Below are 27,548 nucleotides of genomic sequence, written 5' to 3' on the forward strand. Positions count from 1 at the left end.
ACAGTGCCCGCTCCCTCACTGACCCTCTGACAGTGCCCACTCCCTCAGCACTGACCCCCCCGACAGTGCCCGCTCCCTCACTGACCCTCTGACAGTGCCCACTCCCTCAGCACTGACCCACCAACAGTGCAGCACTCCCTCAGCACTGACCCCCGACAGTGCCCACTCCTTCGGCACTGACCCTCCGACAGTGCCCGCTCCCTCACTGACCCTCTGACAGTGCCCACTCCCTCAGCACTGACCCTCCAACAGTGCCCACTCCCTCAACACTGACCCTCTGACAGTGCCCAATCCCTCAGCACTGACCCTCCGACAGTGCCCACTCCCTCAGCACTGACCCTCCGACAGTGCCGACTCCCTCAGCACTGACCCTCCGACAGTGCGGGACTCACTCAGCACTGACACTCCGACAGTGCCCACTCCCTCAGCACTGACACTCCGACAGTGCCCACTCCCTTAGCACTGACCCTCCGACAGTGCCCACTCCCTCAGCACTGACCCCCCCGACAGTGCCCGCTCCCTCACTGACCCTCTGACAGTGCCCACTCCCTCAGCACTGACCCACCAACAGTGCAGCACTCCCTCAGCACTGACCCCCGACAGTGCCCACTCCTTCGGCACTGACCCTCCGACAGTGCCCGCTCCCTCACTGACCCTCTGACAGTGCCCACTCCCTCAGCACTGACCCTCCAACAGTGCCCACTCCTTCGGCACTGACTCTCAGACAGTGCCCACTCCCTCAGCATTGACCCTCCGACAATGCCCACTCCCTCAGGAATGACCCTCTGACAGTGCCCACTCCCTCAGCACTGACCCTCCGACAGTGCCCACTCCCTCAGCACTGACCCTCTGACAGTGCCCACTCCCTCAGCACTGACCCTCTGACAGTGCCCACTCCCTCAGCACTGACCCTCTGACAGTGCCCACTCCCTCAGCACTGACCCTCCGACAGTGCGGCACTCCCTCAGCACTGACCCTCCGACAGTGTGGCACCCCCACACCACTGACCCTCCGACAGTGCCCACTCCCTCAGCACTGACTCTCCGACAGTGCCCACACCCTCAGCACTGACCCTCCGACAGTGCCCACCCCCTCAGCACTGACTCTCCGACAGTGCCCACACCCTCAGCACTGACCCTCCGACAGTGCCCACTCCCTCAGCACTGACCCTCCGACAGTGCGGCACTCCCTCAGCACTGACCCTCCGACAGTGCCCACTCCCTCAGCACTGACCCTCCGACAGTGCCCACTCCCTCAGCACTGACCCTCCGACAGTGCCCACTCCCTCAGCACTGACCCTCAGACAGTGCCCACTCCCTCAGCATTGACCCTCCGACAATGCCCACTCCCTCAGGAATGACCCTCCGACAGTGCCCACTCCCTCAGCACTGACCCTCCGACAGTGCCCACTCCCTCAGCACTGACCCTCTGACAGTGCCCACTCCCTCAGCACTGACCCTCCGACAGTGCCCACTCCCTCAGCACTGACCCTCTGACAGTGCCCAATCCCTCAGCACTGACCCTCCGACAGTGCCCACTCCCTCAGCACTGACCCTCCGACAGTGCGGTGCTCACTGGTATACAATGTGTAGAGCATATCTCCCTCTGCCCTGTCCCTGTTCCCCACCCTCCCTCTCTGGGTTTTCTCAGGAATGCGAGGTTTTTTGTGGAATCCGTGTGGGTTTAATATCTGGGTTAGTTCAGAATGAATGATTCACTTTGTCAGGGAGGTGTGGGGTTGGTGTGGTGCATTGGCAGGGGGGGGTGCGGGGGGGGTGTGGACTGTGTGGAGATTGTGTGGTGGTTTAGATTAGATCTGCATTGAGTCCGAGCTGAGCGTCAGTGCGGGTGGATTGGCTGGTGTTGCAGAGGGAGCATTGGGAGCTCAGTTGAGCTGCTGTTCCCCAGCAGGAGATTCTGTGTGTGTGTGTGTGTGTGTGTGTGTGTGTTTGCTACTGCAGCGCAGATCCACCCCTGCATCGGAACTGGCACTACCACCCAGCTCGCTGCCTGCCTGCGTCCACCTGGAGTCTGTGCCCTCCCAGGACAGAGCCTGCGGGCAGCACTCCGAAGTTTCGGAGCTCCCCTTACCATCGCACCGGAACAGAGAGAGAGACCCGGAAAATGTCGGGGCATTCCGTCAGCAAGAGTGAGAGTGAGTATCGGCTGAGGACTCCCGTCCCCCACCCCCCGCAGCCTCTCGGAGGGTGTGGGGTGGGGGAACAAACTCCTCAGGGGTGTGCTCCTGTCCCCCCCCCACCCCCGGGGTAGCGGGGGTTTTGGAGGGGGGGGGTGATAATCAGTCCTTGGAAATCTCCTGGGGTGGGTCGCGAAGCTGGGAGGGAACCAACGTGAGTGGGACTCACCGTCCAGAGAGGCGGACGTGCGCAGGAATCGGGATCGGGTGCTACCGGCTGTGGAATCCGGGATGGAAGGGTGGGCGATTGCGGTAAAATAAATCCCAACTCCCCCCCCCTCCTCCCCCGAACGAGGTGTCACTGAGAGGGGGCAGGTGGGTGTCTTTACCCTGTGTGGCTGATACGTGACTCCAGACCCAAACACATGCTCTCCCCTTCCCCCCCCCCCACCGCCACCCACCACAGTGACACGGACAGAGAGAGAGAGGGGGGGACAGAGAGAGAGAGGGACAGAGAGGGGGTTCAGAGAGAGAGAGGGGGGGGGACAGAGAGAGGGGGGTCAGAGAGAGAGAGAGGGACAGAGAGAGAGAGGGGGGACAGAGAGAGAGAGAGAGAGAGGGGGACAGAGAGAGAGAGGGGGGGTCAGATAGAGAGAGAGAGAGAGAGAGAGAGAGGGACAGAGATCGACTGAGAGAGAGAAAGAGCGAGAGAGAGACAGCCACTCTCTCTCTCACACACGCACTCTCGCACACACACACACGCGCACACACTCACTCTCTCACACTGCCACACACACACTCGCACACACTCACACACACATGCACACACACACTTACACACACTCACACACACATGCACACACACACTCTCACACTCACACATGCACACTCACACACACACTTACACACCCTCACACTCTCTCTCACACTCACACACACACACTCTCGCACACACTCACACACACACACGCACACACACACTCACTCACACACTCACTCATACACACACACTCTCTCACACACTCACACTCACACACACACACTCTCGCACACACACACACACACTCACTCACACACACACACTCACACAGACACCCTCACACACCCTCACACACACACTCACACACACACTCACACACTCACACAGACACACACTTATGCACACACACACCCTCACACACACACACACTCACACTCACACACGCACACACACTTACACTCACTCACACACTCACTCACACACTCACACAGACACACACACCCTCACACACTCACACTCACACACCCTCACACACACACCCTCACACACACTCACACACCCTGACACGCACACACACTCATACATACACTCACACACTCACAAGCACACTCACACACACAATCTCACACACGCACACTCACACATGCACACTCACACAGACACACACACCCTCACACACCCTCACACACACACTCACACACTCACACAGACACACACTTATGCACACACACACCCTCACACACACACACACTCACACTCACACACGCACACACACTTACACTCACTCACACACTCACTCACACACTCACACAGACACACACACCCTCACACACTCACACTCACACACCCTCACACACACACTCACACACCCTCACACGCACACACACTCACACATACACTCACACACTCACAAGCACACTCACACACACAATCTCACACACGCACACTCACACATGCACACTCCACACACACTCACACACACACACTCTCACACACACACACTCACACCCTGGTAGGTGTGGACACAGCTCCACACAGCGATGCAATAGCCCCCTCCCCACAAACCCCACCTCCCAAGAGGATCGGAGGGTTTCTGGGAGGTTGATTGAAGGCATAAGTGTGTGTGTGAGTGTGTGTGAGTGTATGTGTGTGTGTGAGAGTGCATGTGTGTGAGTGTGCGTGTGTGTGTGCGTGTGTGATTGTGTCTGTGTGAGTGTATGTGTGTGTGAGTGCATGTGTGCGTTTGTGTGTGAGTGTGACAATCAGGGGATGAAGTAGGAAGCTAGGTAAGTGCAGTCCTAGGCCGTTTGATGGATAGCACAAGCAAGGGACAGAGAGAAACAGAGAGAGAGAGACAGAGAGAGAGAGAGAGGAGAGAGACAGAGAGTGACAGAGAGACAGAGAGAGGGAGAGAGAGAGACAGACAGAGAGAGAGGGAGAGAGAGAGAGAGAGAGAGAGAGACAGACAGAGAGAGAGAGAGACAGAGAGTGACAGAGAGACAGAGAGAGGGAGAGAGAGAGACAGACAGAGAGAGAGGGAGAGAGAGAGAGAGAGAGGAGAGAGACAGAGAGGGACAGAGAGAGAGTCAGAGAGAGGGAGAGAGAGACAGAGAGAGGGAGAGAGAGACAGACAGACAGAGAGAGAGAGAGAGGGAGGAGAGGGACAGAGACAGTGAGTGAGAGAGAGAGGGATCGCGGCCTGGGAAGGAGCTGAGTCAGCAGTGCGGTTCTGACCAGACTGAGAGCTCATCCATCTCCCTCCATCGGGCTGTTACAGAGTCTCTGGGACTGAGAGGGTGGAGTGTGGGAAAACTGCAGGAGGCATTGCAGCACAGTCCTGCAGCAACCCCGTGTCAACCACTCTCGTTCTCGCTCTCTCTCTCTCTCTGCCTCTCTCCAAACTGCACAACAAAACGACCACAGTGCAGCATAATTCAGCATTAAGCCGAGCAGGGCGGGGGGTCGTTGGGGGGGGGTGGGGTGGGGGGGAGGAAGGAAAACAGCTCAAATCCTCTCTGTGCCCAGCACCATCTCCAGGAGGGGACAGAGCCCACGGTTACTGGGTCGAACACCAAGCTGTGTCCGTCTTGCAGTGAACACAGTGGGGGTTGGGAGGCTCGCGGACCAGCCTGGGGCTTCAGCCCCATCCCTAATTGCCCCAGTTTGGAGTCACACTCTGTACTGGAGGGACACGGACCGACCCGTTCCGAATCAGAAGGCGGTTCTCCCAACAGTTTTATGCTCCCCAGGGGTGGGGGGATTCGAGCCCCTGACCCACCCCCCCACCCCCCCCCCCCCCCCCCCCACCCCCACCCACACCCCCCCGACAAGACCATGGTCCGGGACAACGGGGTGTGCTCCCAGGGATATAATCAGGGCAACACAGTCCTCAGCTCCCTGACCAGGATAGGGGTAGAGGGAGCTTTACTCGGTATCTAACCCCGTGCTGTCCCTCTCCCTGTCCCTGGGAGTGTTTGATGGGGGGACAGTGTAGAGGGAGCTTTACTCTGTATCTAACCCCGTGCTGTCCCTGTCCCTGGGAGTGTTTGATGGGGGGACAGTGTAGAGGGAGCTTTACTCTGTATCTAACCCCGTGCTGTCCCTGTCCCTAGGAGTGTTTGATGGGGGAGACAGTGTAGAGGGAGCTTTACTCTGTATCTAACCTCGTGCTGTCCATGTCCCTGGGAGTGTTTGATGGGGGGACAGTGTAGAGGGAGCTTTACTCTGTACCTAAGTTGTGAATATTGGTTGTAGACGTGAGGGGTGGAGGGGGGGAACGGGAGGGGATTGGGAGATAGACCCATTGGATGGGGATTGGGGTAGAAATGGGGGTCAGGGGAAAGGCAGATTAGCATCAAGTTACAATGCTAGGAAGGTCAGCATGAAGTTGATGGAATGAATAGCCTCTGATTTAGCAGGGAGGGACAGAGACAGTGAGGGAGTGAGATAGGGAGGGTCAGAGACAGTGAGGGAGTGAGATAAGGAGGGTCAGAGACAGTGAGGGAGTGAGATAGGGAGGGTCAGAGATAGTGAGGGAGTGAGATCGGGAGGGTCAGAGACAGTGAGGGAGTGAGATAAGGAGGGTCAGAGACAGTGAGGGAGTGAGATAGGGAGGGTCAGAGACAGTGAGGGAGTGAGATAAGGAGGGTCAGAGACAGTGAGGGAGTGAGATAGGGAGGGACTGATATCAGAGGGGATTGAGGGAGGGACTGAGATAGGGAGAGAGAGAGAGAGAGTGAGAGAGGAAACATAAATAGAAATTGCTGGAAAATCTCAGCAGGTCTAGCAGATTCTGTGGAGAGAAATCAGGAGATATGGTTTTGGATTGAGTGACCCTTCCTCAGAGAGAGGAGGAGAGGGAATGAGAAACCAGGAGTTTGAAACAGAACAGGAGGGTAGGGACTTAAAATAAATGACAGACAGGAAGGAAGCACAAAGTGGGAAAGGGAGAGAGATGATAGCAGCAGGGACAGAAGGGCAGAATGGACAGAGAGAGAACAGCAGAGAGTTGGAAGGGGGGAGAGAGAGACGCAGTGAGGATAGAGCAGAAGGTTGGCCACAGACGAGGCAGGCTGACGTGGGAGCAGAGAGTAATGAATGACACTGCAGGTTATCACGGCCCCAAGGCAGGGGGCAGGCCTGCAGTGGGATAGTTCCACAAACAACTCAACAGGACAACAGGAACTGAGAATGGCTCACTGAGTGATCTCTCTCTTCAATTCACAGTGATCTCCAGTAATCAGGACCAGTTCACATACGGTAAGGACTCACACTCACACTCACACTCATACACACACTCACACACACACACACACACTCACAGACACACACACACTCATACACACACTCACACACACACACACACACTCACAGACACACTCACAGACATACACTCACAGACACACTCACAGACACACACACTCACAGACACACACTCACACACACACTCACTCACATACACACACACACACACTCACAGACACACACTCACACACACACACCCACACTCACACACACTTACACTGACACACACTCACACTGACACACACTCACACATTCATACACACATACAAATACACACACACTCACACACTCACTGACACACACACTCACACACACACACTCACATACACACACACTCACATACACACACACTCACACTCACACACACACACTTACACTGACACACACACACACACTCACATACACACACACTTACACTGACACACACTCACACTGACACACACTCACACATTCATACACACACTCATACACACACACTCACACACACAAACCAACAAAAACACACACTCACACACTCTCAAAACTCACACTCACAGACACACTCTCTCACACAGACTCACGCTTGGTACACTGTGGGAGGGTCAGTGCTGAGGGAGTGGGCACGGTCGGAGGGTCGGTGCTGAGGGAGTTGGCACTGTCAGAGGGTCAGTGCTGAGGGAGTGGGCACTGTCGGAGGGTCAGTGCTGAGGGAGTGGGCACTGTCGGAGGGTCAGTGCTGAGGGAGAGGGCACGGTCGTGGGGTCAGTGCTGAGGGAGTGGGCACTGTCGGAGGGTCAGTGCTATGGGAGTGCAGCACTGTCGGAGGGTCAGTGCTGAGGGAGTGGGCACTGTCGGAGGGTCAGTGCTGAGGGAGTGGGCGCTGTCGGAGGGTCAGTGCTGAGGGAGTGGGCACTGTCGGAGGGTCAGTGCTGAGGGAGTGGGCATTGTCGGAGGGTCAGCGCTGAGTGAGTGCTGCACTGTCGGAGGGTCAGTGCTGAGGGAGTGGGCACTGTCGGAGGGTCAGTGCTGAGGGAGTGGGCACTGTCGGAGGGTCAGTGCTGAGGGAGTGGGCACTGTCGGAGGGTCAGTGCTGAGGGAGTGGGCACAGTCGGAGGGTCAGTGCTGAAGGAGTGGGCGCTGTCAGAGGGTCAGTGCTGAGGGAGTGGGCACTGTCGGAGGGTCAGTGCTGAGGGAGTGGGCACTGTCGGAGGGTCAGTGCTGAGGGAGTGGGCACTGTCAGAGGGTCAGTGCTGAGGGAGTGGGCACTGTCAGAGGGTCAGTGCTGAGGGAGTGCCGCACTGTCGGAGGGTCAGTGCTGAAGGAGTGGGCACTGTCAGAGGGTCAGTGCTGAGGGAGTGGGCGCTGTCGGAGGGTCAGTGCTGAGGGAGTGGGCGCTGTCGGAGGGTCAGTGCTGAGGGAGTGGGCACTGTCGGAGGGTCAGTGCTGAGGGAGTGTGCACTGTCGGAGGGTCAGTGCTGAGGGAGTGTGCACTGTCGGAGGGTCAGTGCTGAGGGAGTGCCGCACTGTCGGAGGGTCAGTGCTGAAGGAGTGGGCACTGTCAGAGGGTCAGTGCTGAGGGAGTGGGCACTGTCGGAGGGTCAGTGCTGAGGGAGTGGGCGCTGTCGGAGGGTCAGTGCTGAGGGAGTGGGCACTGTCGGAGGGTCAGTGCTGAGGGAGTGTGCACTGTCGGAGGGTCAGTGCTGAGGGAGTGCCGCAGTGTCGGAGGGTCAATGCTGAGGGAGTGGGCACTGTCGGAGGGTCAGTGCTGAGGGAGTGGGCACTGTCGGAGGGTCAGTGCTGAGGGAGTGGGCACTGTCGGAGGGTCAGTGGTGAGGGAGTGGGCACTGTCGGAGGGTCAGTGCTGAGGGAGTGTGCACTGTCGGAGGGTCAGTGCTGAGGGAGTGCCGCAGTGTCGGAGGGTCAATGGAGGGAGTGTGCACTGTCGGAGGGTCAGTGCTGAGGGAGTGCCGCAGTGTCGGAGGGTCAATGCTGAGTGAGTGGGCACTGTCGGAGGGTCAGTGCTGAGGGAGTGGGCACTGTCGGAGGGTCAGTGCTGAGGGAGTGGGCACTGTCGGAGGGTCAGTGCTGAGGGAGTGGGCACTGTCGGAGGGTCAGTGCTGAGGGAGTGGGCACTGTCGGAGGGTCAATGCTGAGGGAGTGGGCACTGTCGGAGGGTCAGTGCTGAGGGAGTGCCGCACTGTCGGAGGGTCAGTGCTGAGGGAGCAGCCGACCTTGTGTTGAACCTGAGTGATATTTCCTGATGAGAATCGTAATGAGGGAGAGAGCGGTCCTCTCCACTCGTGGGCCCAGTATTCTGTTCTCATTACGCGACCTCCAGTCCCTGGCTGTGTGTGGGATCTTGCTGTGTCCAAATTCCCTGCTGCAAGTCACCTCCCTGCGTGTTACACATGGTGTTTTTCGGACATTGGCTCAGCTGCGGAAACATGCTTCCTCTCTGAGTCACTGTCACAGTGAAACCTTCCCCAATGTTCCTCACTGCGATTTAATCTCTTCACAGATTACGACACTTTGAGAACGACCGGTCTCATTCTGGCCGTGGTCATGTTTGTGGCTGGAATTATCATCGCTTTGAGTAAGTGTAAATTCAAGCTAACTCCAGAGAAATCCGCTCGCTGTCCTGTGTCCCAGTGCTTGTCTCTCCTGGACATTGGTTAGGGGCCACTGTTGGAATATTGTGTGTAATTCTGGTCTCCTTCCTATCGGAAAGATGTTGTGAAACTTGAAAGGGTTCAGAAAAGATTTACAAGGATGTTCCCAGGGTTGGAGGGTCTGAGCTACAGGGAGAGGCTGAACAGGCTGGGGCTGTTTTCCCCGGAGCGTCGGAGGCTGAGGGGTGACCTTATAGAGGTTTATAAAATCATGAGGGACATGGAGAGGGTAAATAGACAAGGTCTTTTCCCTGGGGATGGGGGAGTCCAGAACTAGAGGGGCATAGGTTTAGGGTGAGAGGGGAAAGATATAAAAGAGACCTAAGGGGCAACTTTTTCACCCAGAGGGTGGTACGTGTATGGAATGAGCTGCCAGAGGATGTGGTGGAGGCTGGTACAATGACAGCATTTAAAAGGCACCTGGATGGGGACATGAATAGGAAGGGGTTTGGGGGGATATGGGCCGGGTGCTGGCAGGTGGGACTGGATTGGGTTGGGATACCTGGGTCAGCATGGACGGGATGGGCCGAAGGGTCTGTTTCTGAGCTGTACAGCTCTCTATCAACATCCTGGGGGTTACCATTGACCAGAAACTCACCAGGACCCACCACATCAACCCAGGGGCTCCAAGAGCAGGTCAGAGGCTGGGAATCCTGCAGCGAGTAACTCCCCTCCTGACTCCCCCCAAAGCCTGTCCCACCATCGACAAGGCCCAAGGCAGGAGGGTGAGGGAATACTCCCCACTTGCCCCTGGGTGGGGGCAGCTCCAACAACACTCGAGAAGCTCCACACCATCCAGGGACAAAGCAGCCCCCACACCCACAAACATCCCCTCGCTCCCCCCACCGACCCTCAGTAACTGCAGTGTGTACCATCCCCTCCCTCCCCCCCACCGACCCTCAGTAACTGCAGTGTGTACCATCCCCTCCCTCCCCCCCACCGACCCTCAGTAACTGCAGTGTGTACCATCCCCTCCCTCCCCCCCACCGACCCTCAGTAACAGCAGTGTGTACCATCCCCTCCCTCCCCCCACCGACCCTCAGTAACAGCAGTGTGTACCATCCCCTCCCTCCCCCCACCGACCCTCAGTAACTGCAGTGTGTACCATCCCCTCCCCCCCCCCCACCGACCCTCAGTAACAGCAGTGTGTACCATCCCCTCCCCCCCACCGACCCTCAGTAACTGCAGTGTGTACCATCCCCTCCCCTCCCCCACCGACCCTCAGTAACTGCAGTGTGTACCATCCCCTCCCTCCCCCCCCACCGACCCTCAGTAACTGCAGTGTGTACCATCCCCTCTCCCCCACCGACCCTCAGTAACAACAGTGTGTACCATCCCCTCCCCCCCACCGACCCTCAGTAACTGCAGTGTGTACCATCCCTTCCCTCCCCCCCACCGACCCTCAGTAACTGCAGTGTGTACCATCCCCTCCCTCCCCCCACCGACCCTCAGTAACTGCAGTGTGTACCATCCCCTCCCTCCCCCCCACCGACCCTCAGTAACAGCAGTGTGTACCATCCCCTCCCTCCCCCCACCGACCCTCAGTAACTGCAGTGTGTACCATCCCCTCCCTCCCCCCCACCGACCCTCAGTAACTGCAGTGTGTACCATCCCCTCCCTCCCCCCACCGACCCTCAGTAACAGCAGTGTGTACCATCCCCTCCCTCCCCCCCCCAAGGACCCTCAGTAACTGCAGTGTGTACCATCCCCTCCCTCCCCCCACCGACCCTCAGTAACAGCAGTGTGTACCATCCCCTCCCCCCCACCGACCCTCAGTAACTGCAGGGTGTACCATCCCCTCCCCCCCCCCCCGACCCTCAGTAACTGCAGTGTGTACCATCCCCTCCCTCCCCCCCACCGACCCTCAGTAACTGCAGTGTGTACCATCCCCTCCCTCCCCCCCACCGACCCTCAGTAACTGCAGTGTGTACCATCCCCTCCCTCCCCCCCCCACCGACCCTCAGTAACAGCAGTGTGTACCATCCCCTCCCTCCCCCCACCGACCCTCATTAACTGCAGTGTGTACCATCCCCTCCCCCATTGACCCTCAGTAACTGCAGTGTGTACCATTCCCTCCCTCCCCCCCCCACCGACCCTCAGTAACTGCAGTGTGTACCATCCCCTCCCCCCCACCGACCCTCAGTAACAGCAGTGTGTACCATCCCCTCCCTCCCCCCCACCGACCCTCAGTAACAGCAGTGTGTACCATCCCCTCCCTCCCCACCGACCCTCAGTAACAGCAGTGTGTACCATCCCCTCCCCCCCCCCACCGACCCTCAGTAACTGCAGTGTGTACCATCCCCTCCCTCCCCCCACCGACCCTCAGTAACTGCAGTGTGTACCATCCCCTCCCTCCCCGCCCCCACCGACCCTCAGTAACTGCAGTGTGTACCATCCCCTCCCTCCCCCACCGACCCTCAGTAACTGCAGTGTGTACCATCCCCTCCCTCCCCCCACCGACCCTCAGTAACAGCAGTGTGTACCATCCCCTCCCCCTCACCGACCCTCAGTAACAGCAGTGTGTACCATCCCCTCCCTCCCCCTCACCGACCCTCAGTAACTGCAGTGTGTACCATCCCCTCCCTCCCCCCCCCCACCGACCCTCAGTAACTGCAGTGTGTACCATCCCCTCCCTCCCCCCCCCACCGACCCTCAGTAACTGCAGTGTGTACCATCCCCTCCTCCCCCCACCGACCCTCAGTAACAGCAGTGTGTACCATCCCCTCCCCCCCCCCCCACCGACCCTCAGTAACAGCAGTGTGTACCATCCCCTCCCTCCCCCCACTGACCCTCAGTAACAGCAGTGTGTACCATCCCCTCCCTCTTCCCACCGACCCTCAGTAACTGCAGTGTGTACCATCCCCTCCCTCCCCCCCCCACCGACCCTCAGTAACTGCAGTGTGTACCATCCCCTCCCTCTTCCCACCGACCCTCAGTAACTGCAGTGTGTACCATCCCCTCCCCCCCACCGACCCTCAGTAACTGCAGTGTGTACCATCCCCTCCCTCCCCACCGACCCTCAGTAACTGCAGTGTGTACCATCCCCTCCCTCCCCCCCCCACCGACCCTCAGTAACTGCAGTGTGTACCATCCCCTCCCTCTTCCCACCGACCCTCAGTAACTGCAGTGTGTACCATCCCCTCCCCCCCACCGACCCTCAGTAACTGCAGTGTGTACCATCCCCTCCCTCCCCACCGACCCTCAGTAACTGCAGTGTGTACCATCCCCTCCCTCCCCCCCCCACCGACCCTCAGTAACTGCAGTGTGTACCATCCCCTCCCTCTTCCCACCGACCCTCAGTAACTGCAGTGTGTACCATCCCCTCCCCCCCACCGACCCTCAGTAACTGCAGTGTGTACCATCCCCTCCCTCCCCCCCACCGACCCTCAGTAACTGCAGTGTGTACCATCCCCTCCCTCCCTCCCCCCACCGACCCTCAGTAACAGCAGTGTGTACCATCCCCTCCCTCCCCCCCCCCCACCGACCCTCAGTAACTGCAGTGTGTACCATCCCCTCCCTCCCCCCCCGACCCTCAGTAACTGCAGTGTGTACCATCCCCTCCCCCCCCCCCCCCCACCGACCCTCAGTAACTGCAGTGTGTACCATCCCCCCTCCCACTGACCCTCAGTAACTGCAGTGTGTACCATCCCCTCCCTCCCCCCCCCGACCCTCAGTAACTGCAGTGTGTACCATCCCCTCCCTCCCTCCCCCACCCACCCTCAGTAACAGCAGTGTGTACCATCCCCTCCCTCCCCCCCCCGACCCTCAGTAACTGCAGTGTGTACCATCCCCTCCCCTCCCCCCTCCCACTGACCCTCAGTAACTGCAGTGTGTACCATCCCCTCCCTCCCCCCCCCACCGACCCTCAGTAACTGCAGTGTGTACCATCCCCTCCCCCCCCCCCCCCCCCACCGACCCTCAGTAACAGCAGTGTGTACCATCCCCTCCCTCCCCCCCCACCGACCCTCAGTAACAGCAGTGTGTACCATCCCCTCCCTCCCCCACCGACCCTCAGTAACTGCAGTGTGTACCATCCCCTCCCTCCCCCCACCGACCCTCAGTAACTGCAGTGTGTACCATCCCCTCCCTCCCCCCACCGACCCTCAGTAACAGCAGTGTGTACCATCCCCTCCCTCCCCCCACCGACCCTCAGTAACAGCAGTGTGTACCATCCCCTCCCTCCCCCCACCGACCCTCAGTAACTGCAGTGTGTACCATCCCCTCCCTCCCCCCCACCGACCCTCAGTAACAGCAGTGTGTACCATCCCCTCCCTCCCCCCACCGACCCTCAGTAACAGCAGTGTGTACCATCCCCTCCCTCCCTCCCCCCCCCACCGACCCTCAGTAACAGCAGTGTGTACCATCCCCTCCCTCCCCCCACCGACCCTCAGTAACTGCAGTGTGTACCATCCCCTCCCTCCCCCCACCGACCCTCAGTAACAGCAGTGTGTACCATCCCCTCCCTCCCCCCACCGACCCTCAGTAACTGCAGTGTGTACCATCCCCTCCTCCCCCCACCGACCCTCAGTAACTGCAGTGTGTACCATCCCCTCCCTCCCCCACCGACCCTCAGTAACTGCAGTGTGTACCATCCCCTCCCTCCCCCCACCGACCCTCAGTAACAGCAGTGTGTACCATCCCCTCCCTACCCCCACCGACCCTCAGTAACAGCAGTGTGTACCATCCCCTCCCTCCCCCCCACCGACCCTCAGTAACTGCAGTGTGTACCATCCCCTCCCTCCCCCCCCCACCGACCCTCAGTAACTGCAGTGTGTACCATCCCCTCCCCCCCACCGACCCTCAGTAACTGCAGTGTGTACCATCCCCTCCCTCCCCCCCACCGACCCTCAGTAACTGCAGTGTGTACCATCCCCTCCCTCCCCTCCCACCGACCCTCAGTAACAGCAGTGTGTACCATCCCCCCTCCCACCGACCCTCAGTAACTGCAGTGTGTACCATCCCCTCCCTCCCTCCCCCCACCGACCCTCAGTAACTGCAGTGTGTACCATCCCCTCCCCCCCCCCACCGACCCTCAGTAACTGCAGTGTGTACCATCCCCTCCCTCCCCCCCCACCGACCCTCAGTAACTGCAGTGTGTACCATCCCCTCCCTCCCCCCACTGACCCTCAGTAACAGCAGTGTGTACCATCCCCTCCCCCCCCCCACCGACCCTCAGTAACTGCAGTGTGTACCATCCCCTCCCCCCCCCCACCGACCCTCAGTAACTGCAGTTTGTACCATCCCCTCCCTCCCCCACCACCGACCCTCAGTAACAGCAGTGTGTACCATCCCCTCCCTCCCCCACCGACCCTCAGTAACAGCAGTGTGTACCATCCCCTCCCTCACCCCACCGACCCTCAGTAACAGCAGTGTGTACCATCCCCTCCCTCCCCCCACCGACCCTCAGTAACTGCAGTGTGTACCATCCCCTCCCCCTCACCGACCCTCAGTAACTGCAGTGTGTACCATCCCCTCCCTCCCCCCACCGACCGTCAGTAACTGCAGTGTGTACCATCCCCTCCCTCCCCCCCCCGACCCTCAGTAACAGCAGTGTGTACCATCCCCTCCCTCCCCCCACCGACCGTCAGTAACTGCAGTGTGTACCATCCCCTCCCTCCCCCCCACCGACCCTCAGTAACAAAACAGTTACCCTGTGGGTCCCTGGGGGAGTCAGTAATGGTGACACCGTTGAACATCAAGGGCCGGTGATTCGATTGCCCATTGTCGGTGATAAACACGGTTTGGCATTTGTGGGATGTGAATGTCAGGGAGGAGTAAGTGAGGACTGCAGATGCTGGAGATCAGAGTCAAGGTTAGTGTGGTGCTGGAAAAGCACAGCAGGTCAGGCAGTGTCCGAGGAGCAGGAGAATCCACGTTGCGGGAATGAGGCAGGATCCCCCAACAGATCTTCCCAGAGAGGACGGGAAAAATGTCTGACTGTACGAGCTGCTCCTTTTTTTTTGAGGTATTTTAGGTGTTGGAGGTGGTTTCCTCGAATTCCAGGAGCAGCAATTCCTGTTTTATATGCTGTTGCATTGTTTTGGAACTTTAGGGGAAAAAAACCGTCAAAACAACAGCAGTTTTAAAAGGGAGACGGGCAGCCAAAGGAAACACATGGTGAGGACAGTGCAGGGGAGAGAGAGAGAACCTGCACAGTTCCCGCCTTTGCTGTTTGAATTCATGTATCGCTGGACATCGGAGTGCATCTGGGAAAATTAACAAACAGTGAAAATCACAACTAATCTTGGAGGAACTGTTGGGCGAAGTTCACAGCACAGAATCAGATAAGTTAATTGTTGTTTTAAGCCTGTCCAAGAGAAAGGCTGCAGTAGTGAGTACAGTGGGTTCTTTCTTGATTATATGTTTTTGGAGATAAGTCTCTTGATTAAACTTAAAATATAAGCCATGGCTCTTAATTTAACCTGGGGCAGTGTTTTGTAGAGGAATAGGGCGTCGTTATTTTCTGGGTCTGTAGATTGTGAAGGAGCAAAAATGGCCTTTGCAGTGATATGTACTTCTTGTCAGATGTGAGAGTTTAAACAGAGTCTGAGGGTTACTGCGGATGATACCTGTCATAAATGCTGTTGGATGTGAATCTTATCAGATCGAGTGGATCGGTTGGAGAGACAGACAGAAGCGATGAGGAATTTGCAACAGCAACAGTATGTGATGGATGGCAGTGTAAGGAAGGGGGGAAAGTCTCAGATACAGTCACATAGATGGGTTAACTCCAGGAAAGGTGAGAGAGGTCGGCACCTAGGGCAGGAGTCTATTGTGGACATACCCATTTCAAACAGGAATGCTGTTTTGGAAAATGTAGGGGGTGACGGATTCTCAGGGGAAGGTAGCAGAAACAGCCAAGTTTCTGGTATTGAGGCTGGCTCTAATGCAACGAGGGGTACATCGGCTTCCAAGAGATCAATTGTGCGAGGGGATTCTGTAGTCAGAGGTACGGACAGACGTTTCTGTGGCCAGCAGAGAAAAGGCAGAACGGTGTGTTGTTTCCCTGGTGCCAGGATCAAGGATGTCTCAGAGAGGGTGCAGAATGTTCTCACGGGGGAGAGGGGCCAGCAAGAGGTCATTGTCCACATTGGAACCAACGACATAGGAAGGGAAAAAGTTGAGATTCTGAAGGGAGATTACAGAGAGTTAGGCAGAAATTTAAAAATGAGGTCCTTAAGGGTAGTAATATCTGGATTACTCCCAGTGCTAAGACCGAGTGAGGGCAGGAATAGGCAGACAGAGCAGATGAATGCAAGGCTGAGGAGCTGGTGTATGGGAGAAGGATTCACATTTTTGGATCATTGGAATCTCTTTTGGGGTAGAAGTGACCTGTACAAGAAAGACGGATTGCACCTAAATTGGAAGGGGACTAATATCCTGGCAGGGAGACTTGCTAGAACTGCTCGGGAGGATTTAAATTAGTAAGGGGGGGGGGACCCAGGGAGATAGTGAGGAAAGAGATCGGTCGGAGACGGGTACAGCTGAGAACAGAAGTGAGTCAAACAGTCAGGGCAGGAAGGGACAAGGTAGGACTAATAAATTAAACTGCATTTATTTCAATGCAAGGGGCCTAACAGGGAAGGCAGATGAACTCAGGGCATGGTTAGGAACATGGGACTGGGATATCATAGCAATTACGGAAACATGGCTCAGGGATGGGCAGGACTGGCAGCTTAATGTTCCAGGATACAAATGCTACAGGAAGGATAGAAAGGGAGGCAAGAGAGGAGGGGGAGTGGCGTTTTTGATAAGGGATAGCATTACAGCTGTGCTGAGGGAGGATATTCCCAGAAATACATCCAGGGAAGGTATTTGGATGGAACTGAGAAATAAGAAAGAGAGGATCACCTTATTGGGATTGTATTATAGACCCCCCAATAGTCAGAGGGAAATTGAGAAACAAACTTGTAAGGAGATCTCAGCTATCTGTAAGAATAATAGGGTAGTTATGGTCGGGGACTTTAACTTTCCAAACATCGACTGGCTCTGCCTAGTGTTAAAGGTTTAGATGGAGAGGAATTTGTTAAGTGTGTACAAGACAATTTTCTGATTCAGTATGTGGATGTACCAACTAGAGAAGGTGCAAAACTTGACCTACTCTTGGGAAATAAGGCAGGGCAGGTGACTGAGGTGTCAGTGGGGAAGCACTTTGGGGCCAGCGACCATAATTCTATTAGATTTAAAATAGTGATGGAAGAGAATTGAAGTTCTAAATTGGAGAAAGGCCAATTTTGACGGTATTAGGCAAGAACTTTCGAAAGCTGATTGAGGCAGATGTTCGCAGGTAAAGGGACGGCTGGAAAATGGGAAGCCTTCAGAAATGGGATAACAAGAATCCAGAGAAAGTATATTCCTGTCAGGGTGAAAGGGAAGGCTGGTAGGTATAGGGAATGCTAGTTGACTAAAGAAATTGAGGGTTTGGTTAAGAAAAAGAAGGAAGCATATGTCAGGTAGAGACAGGATCGATCGAGTGAATCCTTCGAAGACTATAAAGGCAGAAGGAATATACTTAAGAGGGAAATCAGGAGGGCAAAAAGGGGACATGAGATAGCTTTGGCAAATAGGGTTAAGGAGAATCCAAAGGGTTTTTACAATATATTAAGGACAAAAGGGTAACTCGGGAGAGTATAGGGCCCCTCAAAGATCAGCAAGGCGGCCTTTGTGTGGAGCCACAGAAAATGGGGGAGATACTAAACGAGTATTTTGCATCGGTATTTACTGTGGAAACGGATATGGAAGATATAGACTGTAGGGAAATAGATGGTGACATCTTCCGAAATGTCCACATTACAGAGGAGGAAGTGCTGGATGTCTTGAAACGTTTAAGGTGGGTAAATCCCCAGGACCAGATCAGGTGTACCCGAGAACTCTGTGGGAAGCTGGAGAAGTGATTGCTGGGCCTCTTACTGAGATATTTGTATCATCGATAGTCACAGGTGAGGTGCTGGAAGACTGGAGGTTGGCTAATGTGGTGCCACTGCTTAAGAAGGGTGGTAAAGACAAGCCAGAGAACTATCGACCAATGAGCCTGACCTCGGTGGTGGGCAACTTGGAGGGGATCCTGAGGGACAGGATGTACATGTATTTGGAAAAGCAAGGACTGATTCGGGATAGTCAACATGGCTTTGTGCGTGGGAAATCATGTCTCACGAACTTGGTTGAGCTTTTTGAAGAAGTAACAGAGAGGATTGATGAGGACAGAGCAGTAGATGTGATCTATATGGACTTCAGTAAGGTGTTCGACAAGGTTCCCCATGGGAGACTGATTATCAAGGTTAGATCTCACGGAATACAGTGAGAACTAGCCATTTGGATACAGAACTGGCTCAAAGGTAGAAGACAGAGGATGGTGGTGGAGGGTTGTTTTTCAGACTGGAGGCATGTGACCAGTGGAGTGCCACAAGGATCGGTGCTGGGCCCTCTACTTTTTGTCATTTACATAAATGATTTGGATGCGAGCATAAGAGGTACAGTTAGTAAGTTTGCAGATGACACCAAAATTGGAGATGTAGTGGACAGTGAAGAGGGTTACCTCAGATTACAACAGGATCTGGACCAGATGGGCCAATGGGCTGAGAAGTGGCAGATGGAGTTTAATTCAGATAAATGCGAGGTGCTGCATTTTGGGAAAGCAAATCTTAGCAGGACTTATACACTTAATGGTAAGGTCCTAGGGAGTGTTGCTGAACAAAGAGACCTTGGAGTGCAGATTCATAGCTCCTTGAAAGTGGAGTCGCAGGTAGATAGGATAGTGAAGGCAGCGTTTGGTATGCTTTCCTTTATTGGTCAGAGTATTGAGTACAGGAGTTGGGAGGTCATGTTGGGGCTGTACAGGACATTGGTCAGGCCACTGTTGGAATATTGTGTGCAATTCTGGTCTCCTTCCTATCGGAAAGATGTTGTGAAACTTGAAAGGGTTCAGAAAAGATTTACAAGGATGTTGCCAGGGTTGGAGGATCTGAGCTACAGGGAGAGGCTGAACAGGCTGGGGCTGTTTCCCTGGAGCGTCGGAGGCTGAGGGGTGACCTTATAGAGGTTTATAAAATCATGAGGGACATGGAGAGGGTAAATATACAAGGTCTTTTCCCTGGGGGTGGGGGAGTCCAGAACTAGAGGGGCATAGGTTTAGGGTGAGAGGGGAAAGATATAAAAGGGACCTAAGGGGCAATTTTTTTCACCCAGAGGGTGGTACGTGTATGGAATGAGCTGCCAGAGGAAGTGGTGGAGGCTGGTACAATGACAGCATTTAAAAGGCACCTGGATGGGAACATGAATAGGAAGGGGTTTGGGGGGATAGGGGCCGGGCGCTGGCAGGTGGGACTGGGTTAGGTTGGGATATCTGGGTCAGCATGGACAGGTCGGGCCGAAGGGTCTGTTTCTGTGCTGTACATCTCTATGACTCTATCCGACAGAAATTTACCTGCACATCCACTAATATCACTTATTGTATCCGTTGCTCCCGATGCGGTCTCCTCTACATTGGGGAGACTGGGCGCCTCCTAGCAGAGCGCTTTAGGGAACATCTCCGAGACACCCGCACCAATCAACCACACCGCCCCGTGGCCCAACATTTCAACTCCCCCTCCCACTCTGCCGAGGACATGGAGGTCCTGGGCCTCCTTCACCGCCGCTCCCTCACCACCAGACGCCTGGAGGAAGAACGCCTCATCTTCCGCCTCGGAACACTTCAACCCCAGGGCATCAATGTGGACTTCAACAGCTTCCTCATTTCCCCTTCCCCCACCTCACCCCAGTTCCAACCTTCCAGCTCAGCACCATCCCCATGACCTGTCCTACCTGCCTATCCCCCTTCCCATCTACCCACTCCACCCTCCTCCCTGACCTATCACCTTTATCCCCACTCCCCCCATTCACCTATTGCACTCTCAGCTCCCTTCCCCCCCAGCCCCACCCCCTCCCCTTTTCCTGATGAAGGGTTTATGCCCGAAACACCGATTCTCCAGCTACTCAGATGCTGACTGATTGGCTGTGCTTTCTCAGCGTCACACCCTTGAGTCTTGCCACTTCTCAGTGCAGGCCTGGAGATTGTCCAGATCTTGGTTGTCTATCGACATAAAACATAGAACATGGAACAGTCCAGCCCAGTGCAGGCCCTTCGGCCCTCCATGTTGTGCCAGCCTTTTATCCTTCTCTATGGTCAGACTAACCTCCATCCCCTTCATTGTAATGTCATCCATGGGCCTATCCAAGAGTCACTTCAATGTCCCTAATGTCTCTGACTCTACTCCCCCCCGCTGACAGTGTATCCCACCCACCCCCCCCCCGACTCTCTGTGTAAAGACCCTCCCTCTGACATCACCCTGAAACCTTCCTCCAATCACCTTAACATTCTGTCGCCCCCCCCCCGGTGATAGACATTCCCACCCTGGGGAAAGGTCTCTGGTTATCCACTCTGTCTCTGTCTCTCATCATCTTGTAGACCTCGATCAAGTCCCCTCTCACCCTCCTTCACCCCAGTGGGAAAAGCCCTCGCTCCCTCCACCTTTCCCCATCAGACACACCCTCCAATCCAGGCAGCATCCTGGGAAATCCCCTCTGCACCCTCTCGAAACCTTCCACATCCTTCCCAGAATGAGGTGACCAGAACTGGACACAATATTCCAAGTGGGGTCTAACCAGGGCTGTATCGGGCTGCAGCAGAACCTCGCGGCTCTTCAACTCAATCCCCCGCTAATGAAAGCCAACACACCGTCCGCCTTCTGAACAACCCGATCCATATCAGCTCAAAACAACTGTGTCAATCTGTAAACGAGATACCTCGGCTAATGAGTCACTGACTGGGTTGTGAAATGTGAGATCTGCATTCCCCAAGGTCCGTCGTTACCAATTAGTAAAAACATTAGTTTCGGACTGATATCGAAACCCCCCAATGTATCACCAACACAACGAGAAACAACTGAAACTGCTGGAGAAACTCAGCAGGTCAGAGAACATCCCTGGAGGGAGAGAAACAGCCGATATTTCAGATCCACATCACCTTCCTCAAAAGCCCAAAATATTATCTCGGTTTCTCTCTCCACAGAAATTGCCAGACCTGCTGAGAATCCCCCAGCAATTTTAGTTTCCGTTACAGATTTCCCACATCCACAGAACGTGGCTTTAGCTTTCAGTATTACACCAGAACACACCGAATCCCAGTGTCATCCACATAGGGTCAGTGCTGAGGGAGTGGGCACTGTCGGAGGGTCAGTGCTGAGGGAGTGGGCACTGTCGGAGGGTCAGTGCTGAGGGAGTGGGCACTGTCGGAGGGTCAGTGCTGAGGGAGTGGGCACTGTCGGAGGGTCAGTGCTGAGGGAGTGGGCACTGTCGGAGGGTCAGTGCTGAGGGAGTGGGCACTGTCGGAGGGTCAGTGCTGAGGGAGTGGGCACTGTCGGAGGGTCAGTGCTGAGGGAGTGCCGCACTGTCGGAGGATCAGTGCTGAGGGAGTGCTGCACTGTCGGAGGGTCAGTGCTGAGGGAGTGGGCACTGTCGGAGGGTCAGTACTGAGGGAGTGGGCACTGTCGGAGGGTCAGTGCTGAGGGAGTGGGCACTGTTGGAGGGTCAGTGCTGAGGGAATGGGCACTGTTGGAGGGTCAGTGCTGAGGGATTGGGCACTATCGGAGGGTCAGTGCTGAGGGAGTGGGAATGGATAGTTTTGTGGTATCTGTTGGAGCTGACAGAACAAAGTCGCAGCAAAAATGAATTCCAAACCAAGAATAAAGGGGTTAACTTGAAGGTATCCCTGAATAAGTTTGTAAATCTGTGTGTGTGCAAGTGGACGTGGCTCGATTAGTTTCCAGTGAGGACTCTGTGGGTCATTGAACGCTCCCCTAACCTTCTGAGATCCAGAAGCTGTTTTCGAAATCACAGTAATTTGGCTGGATCAAGGTGTCTCAGATGGAGATTTACAGATCCCCATTCCAAGAGACTGAGGTGTCAACACACAACACAGCTGTGGGGATAGTTCTCCCGAGGATATGACTTTAACCCAGGCACGTGTTCGTTTTATATTCACAGGCAAGAAATTTAAATGTGGGAAGTCTGCAAGGTAAGATTAACTTTAAAGTTCAATTGTCGTAATCTGCAACGCTCCTCCCCACACATTTCAATGGAACACTCCCTCTACACTGTCCCCCATCCAACACTCCCAGGGACAGGGACAGCACGGGGTTAGATACAGAGTAAAGCTCCCTCTCCACTGTCCCCCATCCAACACTCCCAGGGACAGGGACAGCACGTGGTTAGATACAGAGTAAAGCTCCCTCTACACTATCCCCCCCCCCCATCAAACACTCACAGGGACAGGGACAGCACGGGGTTAGATACAGAGTAAAGCTCCCTCTACACTGTCCTCCATCAAACCACTCCCAGAGACAGGGACAGCACGGGGTTAGATACAGAGTAAAGATCCCTCTACACTGTCCCCCCCATCAAACACTCCCAGAGACAGGGACAGCACGGGGTTAGATACAGAGTAAAGATCCCTCTACACTGTCCCCTCCATCAAACACTCCCAGGGGCAGGGACAGCACGGGGTTAGATACAGAGTAAAGCTCCCTCTACACTGTCCCCCATCAAACACTCCCAGGGACAGGGACAGCACAGTGTTAGATACAAAGTAAAGCTCCCTCTATACTGTCCCCCCCATCAAACACCCCCAGGGACAGGGACAGCACAGGGTTAGATACAGAGTAAAACTCTCTCTACACTGTCCCCCCATCAAACACTCCCAGGGACAGGGACAGCACGGGGTTAGATACAAAGTAAAGCTCCCTCTATACTGTCCCCCCCATCAAACACCCCCAGGGACAGGGACAGCACGGGGTTAGATACAGAGTAAAGCTCCCTCTACACTGTCCCCCATCAAACACTCCCAGGGACAGGGACAGCACGGGGTTAGATACAGAGTAAAGCTCCCTCTACACTGTCCTCCATCAAACCACTCCCAGGGACAGCATGAGGTTAGATACAGAGTAAAGCTCCCTCTACGCTGTCCCCCATCAAACACTCCCAGGGACAGGGACAGCACAGTGTTAGATACAAAGTAAAGCTCACTCTACACTGTCCCCCCATCAAACACCCCCAGGGACAGGGACAGCACGGGGTTAGATACAGAGTAAAGCTCCCTTTACACTGTCCCCCATCAAACACTCCCAGGGACAGGGACAGCCCGGGGTTAGATACAGAGTAAAGCTCCCTCTACACTGTCCCCCATCAAACACTCCCAGGGACAGGGACAGCCCGGGGTTAGATACAGAGTAAAGCTCCCTCTACACTGTCCCCCTCATCAAACACTCCCAGGGACAGGGACAGCCCGGGGTTAGATACAGAGTAAAGCTCCCTCTACACTGTCCCCCATCAAACACTCCCAGGGACAGGGACAGCCCGGGGTTAGATACAGAGTAAAGCTCCCTCTACACTGTCCCCCATCAAACACTCCCAGGGACAGGGACAGCCCGGGGTTAGATACAGAGTAAAGCTCCCTCTACACTGTCCCCCATCAAACACTCCCAGGGACAGGGACAGCATGGGTAAAGCTCCCTCTAACCGTAAACGTTTTGTCTTTCAGTGTGAATCAGACGCAGACCTCCAAGACCCCGATTCCCGGTAAGTGACTGAAACCCCCCACACACCCACCCAGCCTCTCCAGCCTCCTGCCCTCCCCTCACCCTCTGAACCAAATCCCCTCTGACTCCTGGACACTTTACTGGGATCACCCTGACCCCTGACCCCAACCCTCATCAATGTCCCTGCACCAATACTCCATGTCTGACCCCCAACCCCATGACTAGTAACCCCACCCTGACCCCGAGCCCTGACCCCAACACCGACACTTGATGCCCTCCCACAGCCAGATCTTGGCCTTACCCCCCAATCTTTGACCCTGACTCTCATCCAAATCTCGAATACCATCCGAAACGTTCCCCTCAAGTTTACCCTAAACCTGTTCCAATATCTAAACCCCCACATTAACCCCCTAAACCCCTACATTAACCCCCTAAACCCCACATTAACCCCTGAAGCCCCACATTAACCCCTGAACCCCTACACTAGCCCTCTAAACCCCCCATGGGCAGCACGGTGGCACAGTGGTTAGCACTGCTGCCTCACAGCACCAGAGACCTGGGTTCGATTCCCGCCTCAGGCGACTGACTGTGTGGAGTTTGTACGTTCTCCCCGTGTCTGCGTGGGTTTCCTCCGGGTGCTCCGGTTTCCTCCCACAGTCCAAAGGTCAGGGTGGGTTGGTTTTGCTAAATTGCCCGTAGTGTTAGGTGCAGGGTAAATGTAGGGGTACGGGTGTGGGTGGGTGCGCTTCGGCGGGGCGGTGTGGACTTGTTGGGCCGAAGGGCCTGTTTCCACACTGTAAGTAATCTAATCTAATTAACCCCCTAAACCCCGTATTAACCCCTGAAGCCCTACAATAACCCCCTAAACCTCCATCTTAACCCCCTAAATACACACATTAACCCCTGAAGCCCCACATTAACCACTGAACCCCTACATTAACCCCCTAGACCCATACATTAACCACTAAACCCCCATATTAACCCCTAAGCCCCCAAATTAACCCCTGAACCCCCACATTAAACCCTCAAACCCCAACATTAACCCCTAGACACTCACATTAACCCCTGAACCCTGACATTAACCAACTAAACTCCCACATTAACCCTGAAACACCGACATTAACCCCTAAACCCCACATTTACCCCTAAACTCCACATTAACCCCTAAACCCCACAATAACCTCTAAACCCTCACATTAACCCCTTAAACCCACACATTAATCCCCTAAACCCCACATTAACCCCTTAAACCCACACATTAATCCCCTAAACCCCAAATTAACTCCTTAAACCCACATTAATCCCCTAAACCCCGACATTAACCCCTTAAACCCACACATTAATCCCCTAAACCCCGACATTAACCCCTTAAACCCACACATTAATCCCCTAAACCCCGACATTAACCCCTTAAACCCACACATTAATCCCCTGAACCCCGACATTAACCCCTTAAACCCACACATTAATCCCCTAAACCCCGACATTAACCCCTTAAACCCACACATTAATCCCCTAAACCCCGACATTAACCCCTTAAACCCACACATTAATCCCCTAAACCCCGACATTAACCCCTTAAACCCACACATTAATCCCCTAAACCCCGACATTAACTCCTTAAACCCACACATTAATCCCCTAAACCCCGACATTAACCCCTTAAACCCACACATTAATCCCCTAAACCCCACATTAACCCCTTAAACCCACACATTAATCCCCTAAACCCCGACATTAACCCCTTAAACCCACACATTAGTCCCCTAAACCCCACATTAACCCCTTAAACCCACACATTAATCCCCTAAACCCCGACATTAACCCCTTAAACCCACACATTAATCCCCTAAACCCCCACATTAACCCCTTAAACCCACACATTAATCCCCTAAACCCCACATTAACCCTTTAAACCCACACATTAATCCCCTAAACCCCACATTAACCCCTTAAACCCACACATTAATCCCCTAAACCCCGACATTAACCCCTTAAACCCACACATTAATCCCCTAAACCCCACATTAACCCCTTAAACCCACATTAATCCCCTAAACCCCCACATTAACCCCTTAAACCCACACATTAATCCCCTAAACCCCCACATTAACCCCTTAAACCCACACATTAATCCCCTAAACCCCGACATTAACCCCTTTAAACCCACACATTAATCCCCTAAACCCCACATTAACCCCTTAAACCCACACATTAATCCCCTAAACCCCACATTAACCCCTTAAACCCACACATTAATCCCCTAAACCCCACATTAACCCCTTAAACCCACACATTAATCCCCTAAACCCCCACATTAACCCCTTAAACCCACACATTAATCCCCTAAACCCCACATTAACTCCTTAAACCCACACATTAATCCCCTAAACCCCGACATTAACCCCTTAAACCCACACATTAATCCCCTAAACCCCCACATTAACCCTTTAAACCCACACATTAATCCCCTAAACCCCACATTAACCCCTTAAACTCACACATTAATCCCCTAAACCCACACATTAACCCCTTAAACTCACACATTAATCCCCTAAACCCCGACATTAACCCCTTAAACCCACACATTAATCCCCTAAACCCCACATTAACCCCTTAAACCCACACATTAATCCCCTAAACCCCCACATTAACCCCTTAAACCCACACATTAATCCCCTAAACCCCCACATTAACCCCTTAAACCCACACATTAATCCCCTAAACCCCACATTAACCCCTTAAACCCACACATTAATCCCCTAAACCCCCACATTAACCCCTGAACCCCCACATTAATCCCCTAAACCCCACATTAACCCCTTAAACCCACACATTAATCCCCTAAACCCCCACATTAACCCCTTAAACCCACACATTAATCCCCTAAACCCCACATTAACCCCTTAAACCCACACATTAATCCCCTAAACCCCCACATTAACCCCTTAAACCCACACATTAATCCCCTAAACCCCCACATTAACCCCTTAAACCCACACATTAATCCCCTAAACCCCGACATTAACCCCAAACCCACACATTAATCCCCTAAACCCCACATTAACCCCTTAAACTCACACATTAATCCCCTAAACCCACACATTAACCCCTTAAACTCACACATTAATCCCCTAAACCCCGACATTAACCCCTTAAACCCACACATTAATCCCCTAAACCCCACATTAACCCCTTAAACCCACACATTAATCCCCTAAACCCCCACATTAACCCCTTAAACTCACACATTAATCCCCTAAACCCACACATTAACCCCTTAAACTCACACATTAATCCCCTAAACCCCACATTTACCCCTAAACTCCACATTAACCCCTAAACCCCTACATTAACCCTTTAAACCCACACATTAATCCCCTAAACCCCCACATTAACCCTTTAAACCCACACATTAATCCCCTAAACCCCCACATTAACCCCTTAAACTCACACATTAATCCCCTAAACCCACACATTAACCCCTTTAAACCCACACATTAATCCCCTAAACCCCCACATTAACCCCTTAAACTCACACATTAATCCCCTAAACCCACACATTAACCCCTTAAACTCACACATTAATCCCCTAAACCCCACATTTACCCCTAAACTCCACATTAACC

The 27,548-nt window shown here is 54.5% G+C and overlaps 1 protein-coding gene across 1 annotated transcript in view; it reads left to right on the forward strand.

The window, feature by feature from the left end:
• The first annotated feature begins 1,802 nt into the window (after positions 1 to 1,802).
• Positions 1,803 to 27,548, forward strand: part of LOC140473739 (sodium/potassium-transporting ATPase subunit gamma-like) — a 28,813-nt gene continuing 3,067 nt past the window's right edge. Inside the window, exons 1-5 of the mRNA XM_072567635.1 lie at positions 1,803 to 2,155; positions 6,624 to 6,656; positions 9,199 to 9,273; positions 22,370 to 22,400; positions 23,922 to 23,959. Of these exons, the coding sequence (XP_072423736.1) occupies positions 2,125 to 2,155; positions 6,624 to 6,656; positions 9,199 to 9,273; positions 22,370 to 22,400; positions 23,922 to 23,959 (208 nt within the window). The 5' untranslated portion in view covers positions 1,803 to 2,124. The remainder of the gene's footprint in view (positions 2,156 to 6,623; positions 6,657 to 9,198; positions 9,274 to 22,369; positions 22,401 to 23,921; positions 23,960 to 27,548) is intronic.

This window comes from Chiloscyllium punctatum, unplaced genomic scaffold (genome assembly GCF_047496795.1).
Source record: "Chiloscyllium punctatum isolate Juve2018m unplaced genomic scaffold, sChiPun1.3 scaffold_701, whole genome shotgun sequence".
NCBI classification, from domain to species: domain Eukaryota; kingdom Metazoa; phylum Chordata; class Chondrichthyes; order Orectolobiformes; family Hemiscylliidae; genus Chiloscyllium; species Chiloscyllium punctatum.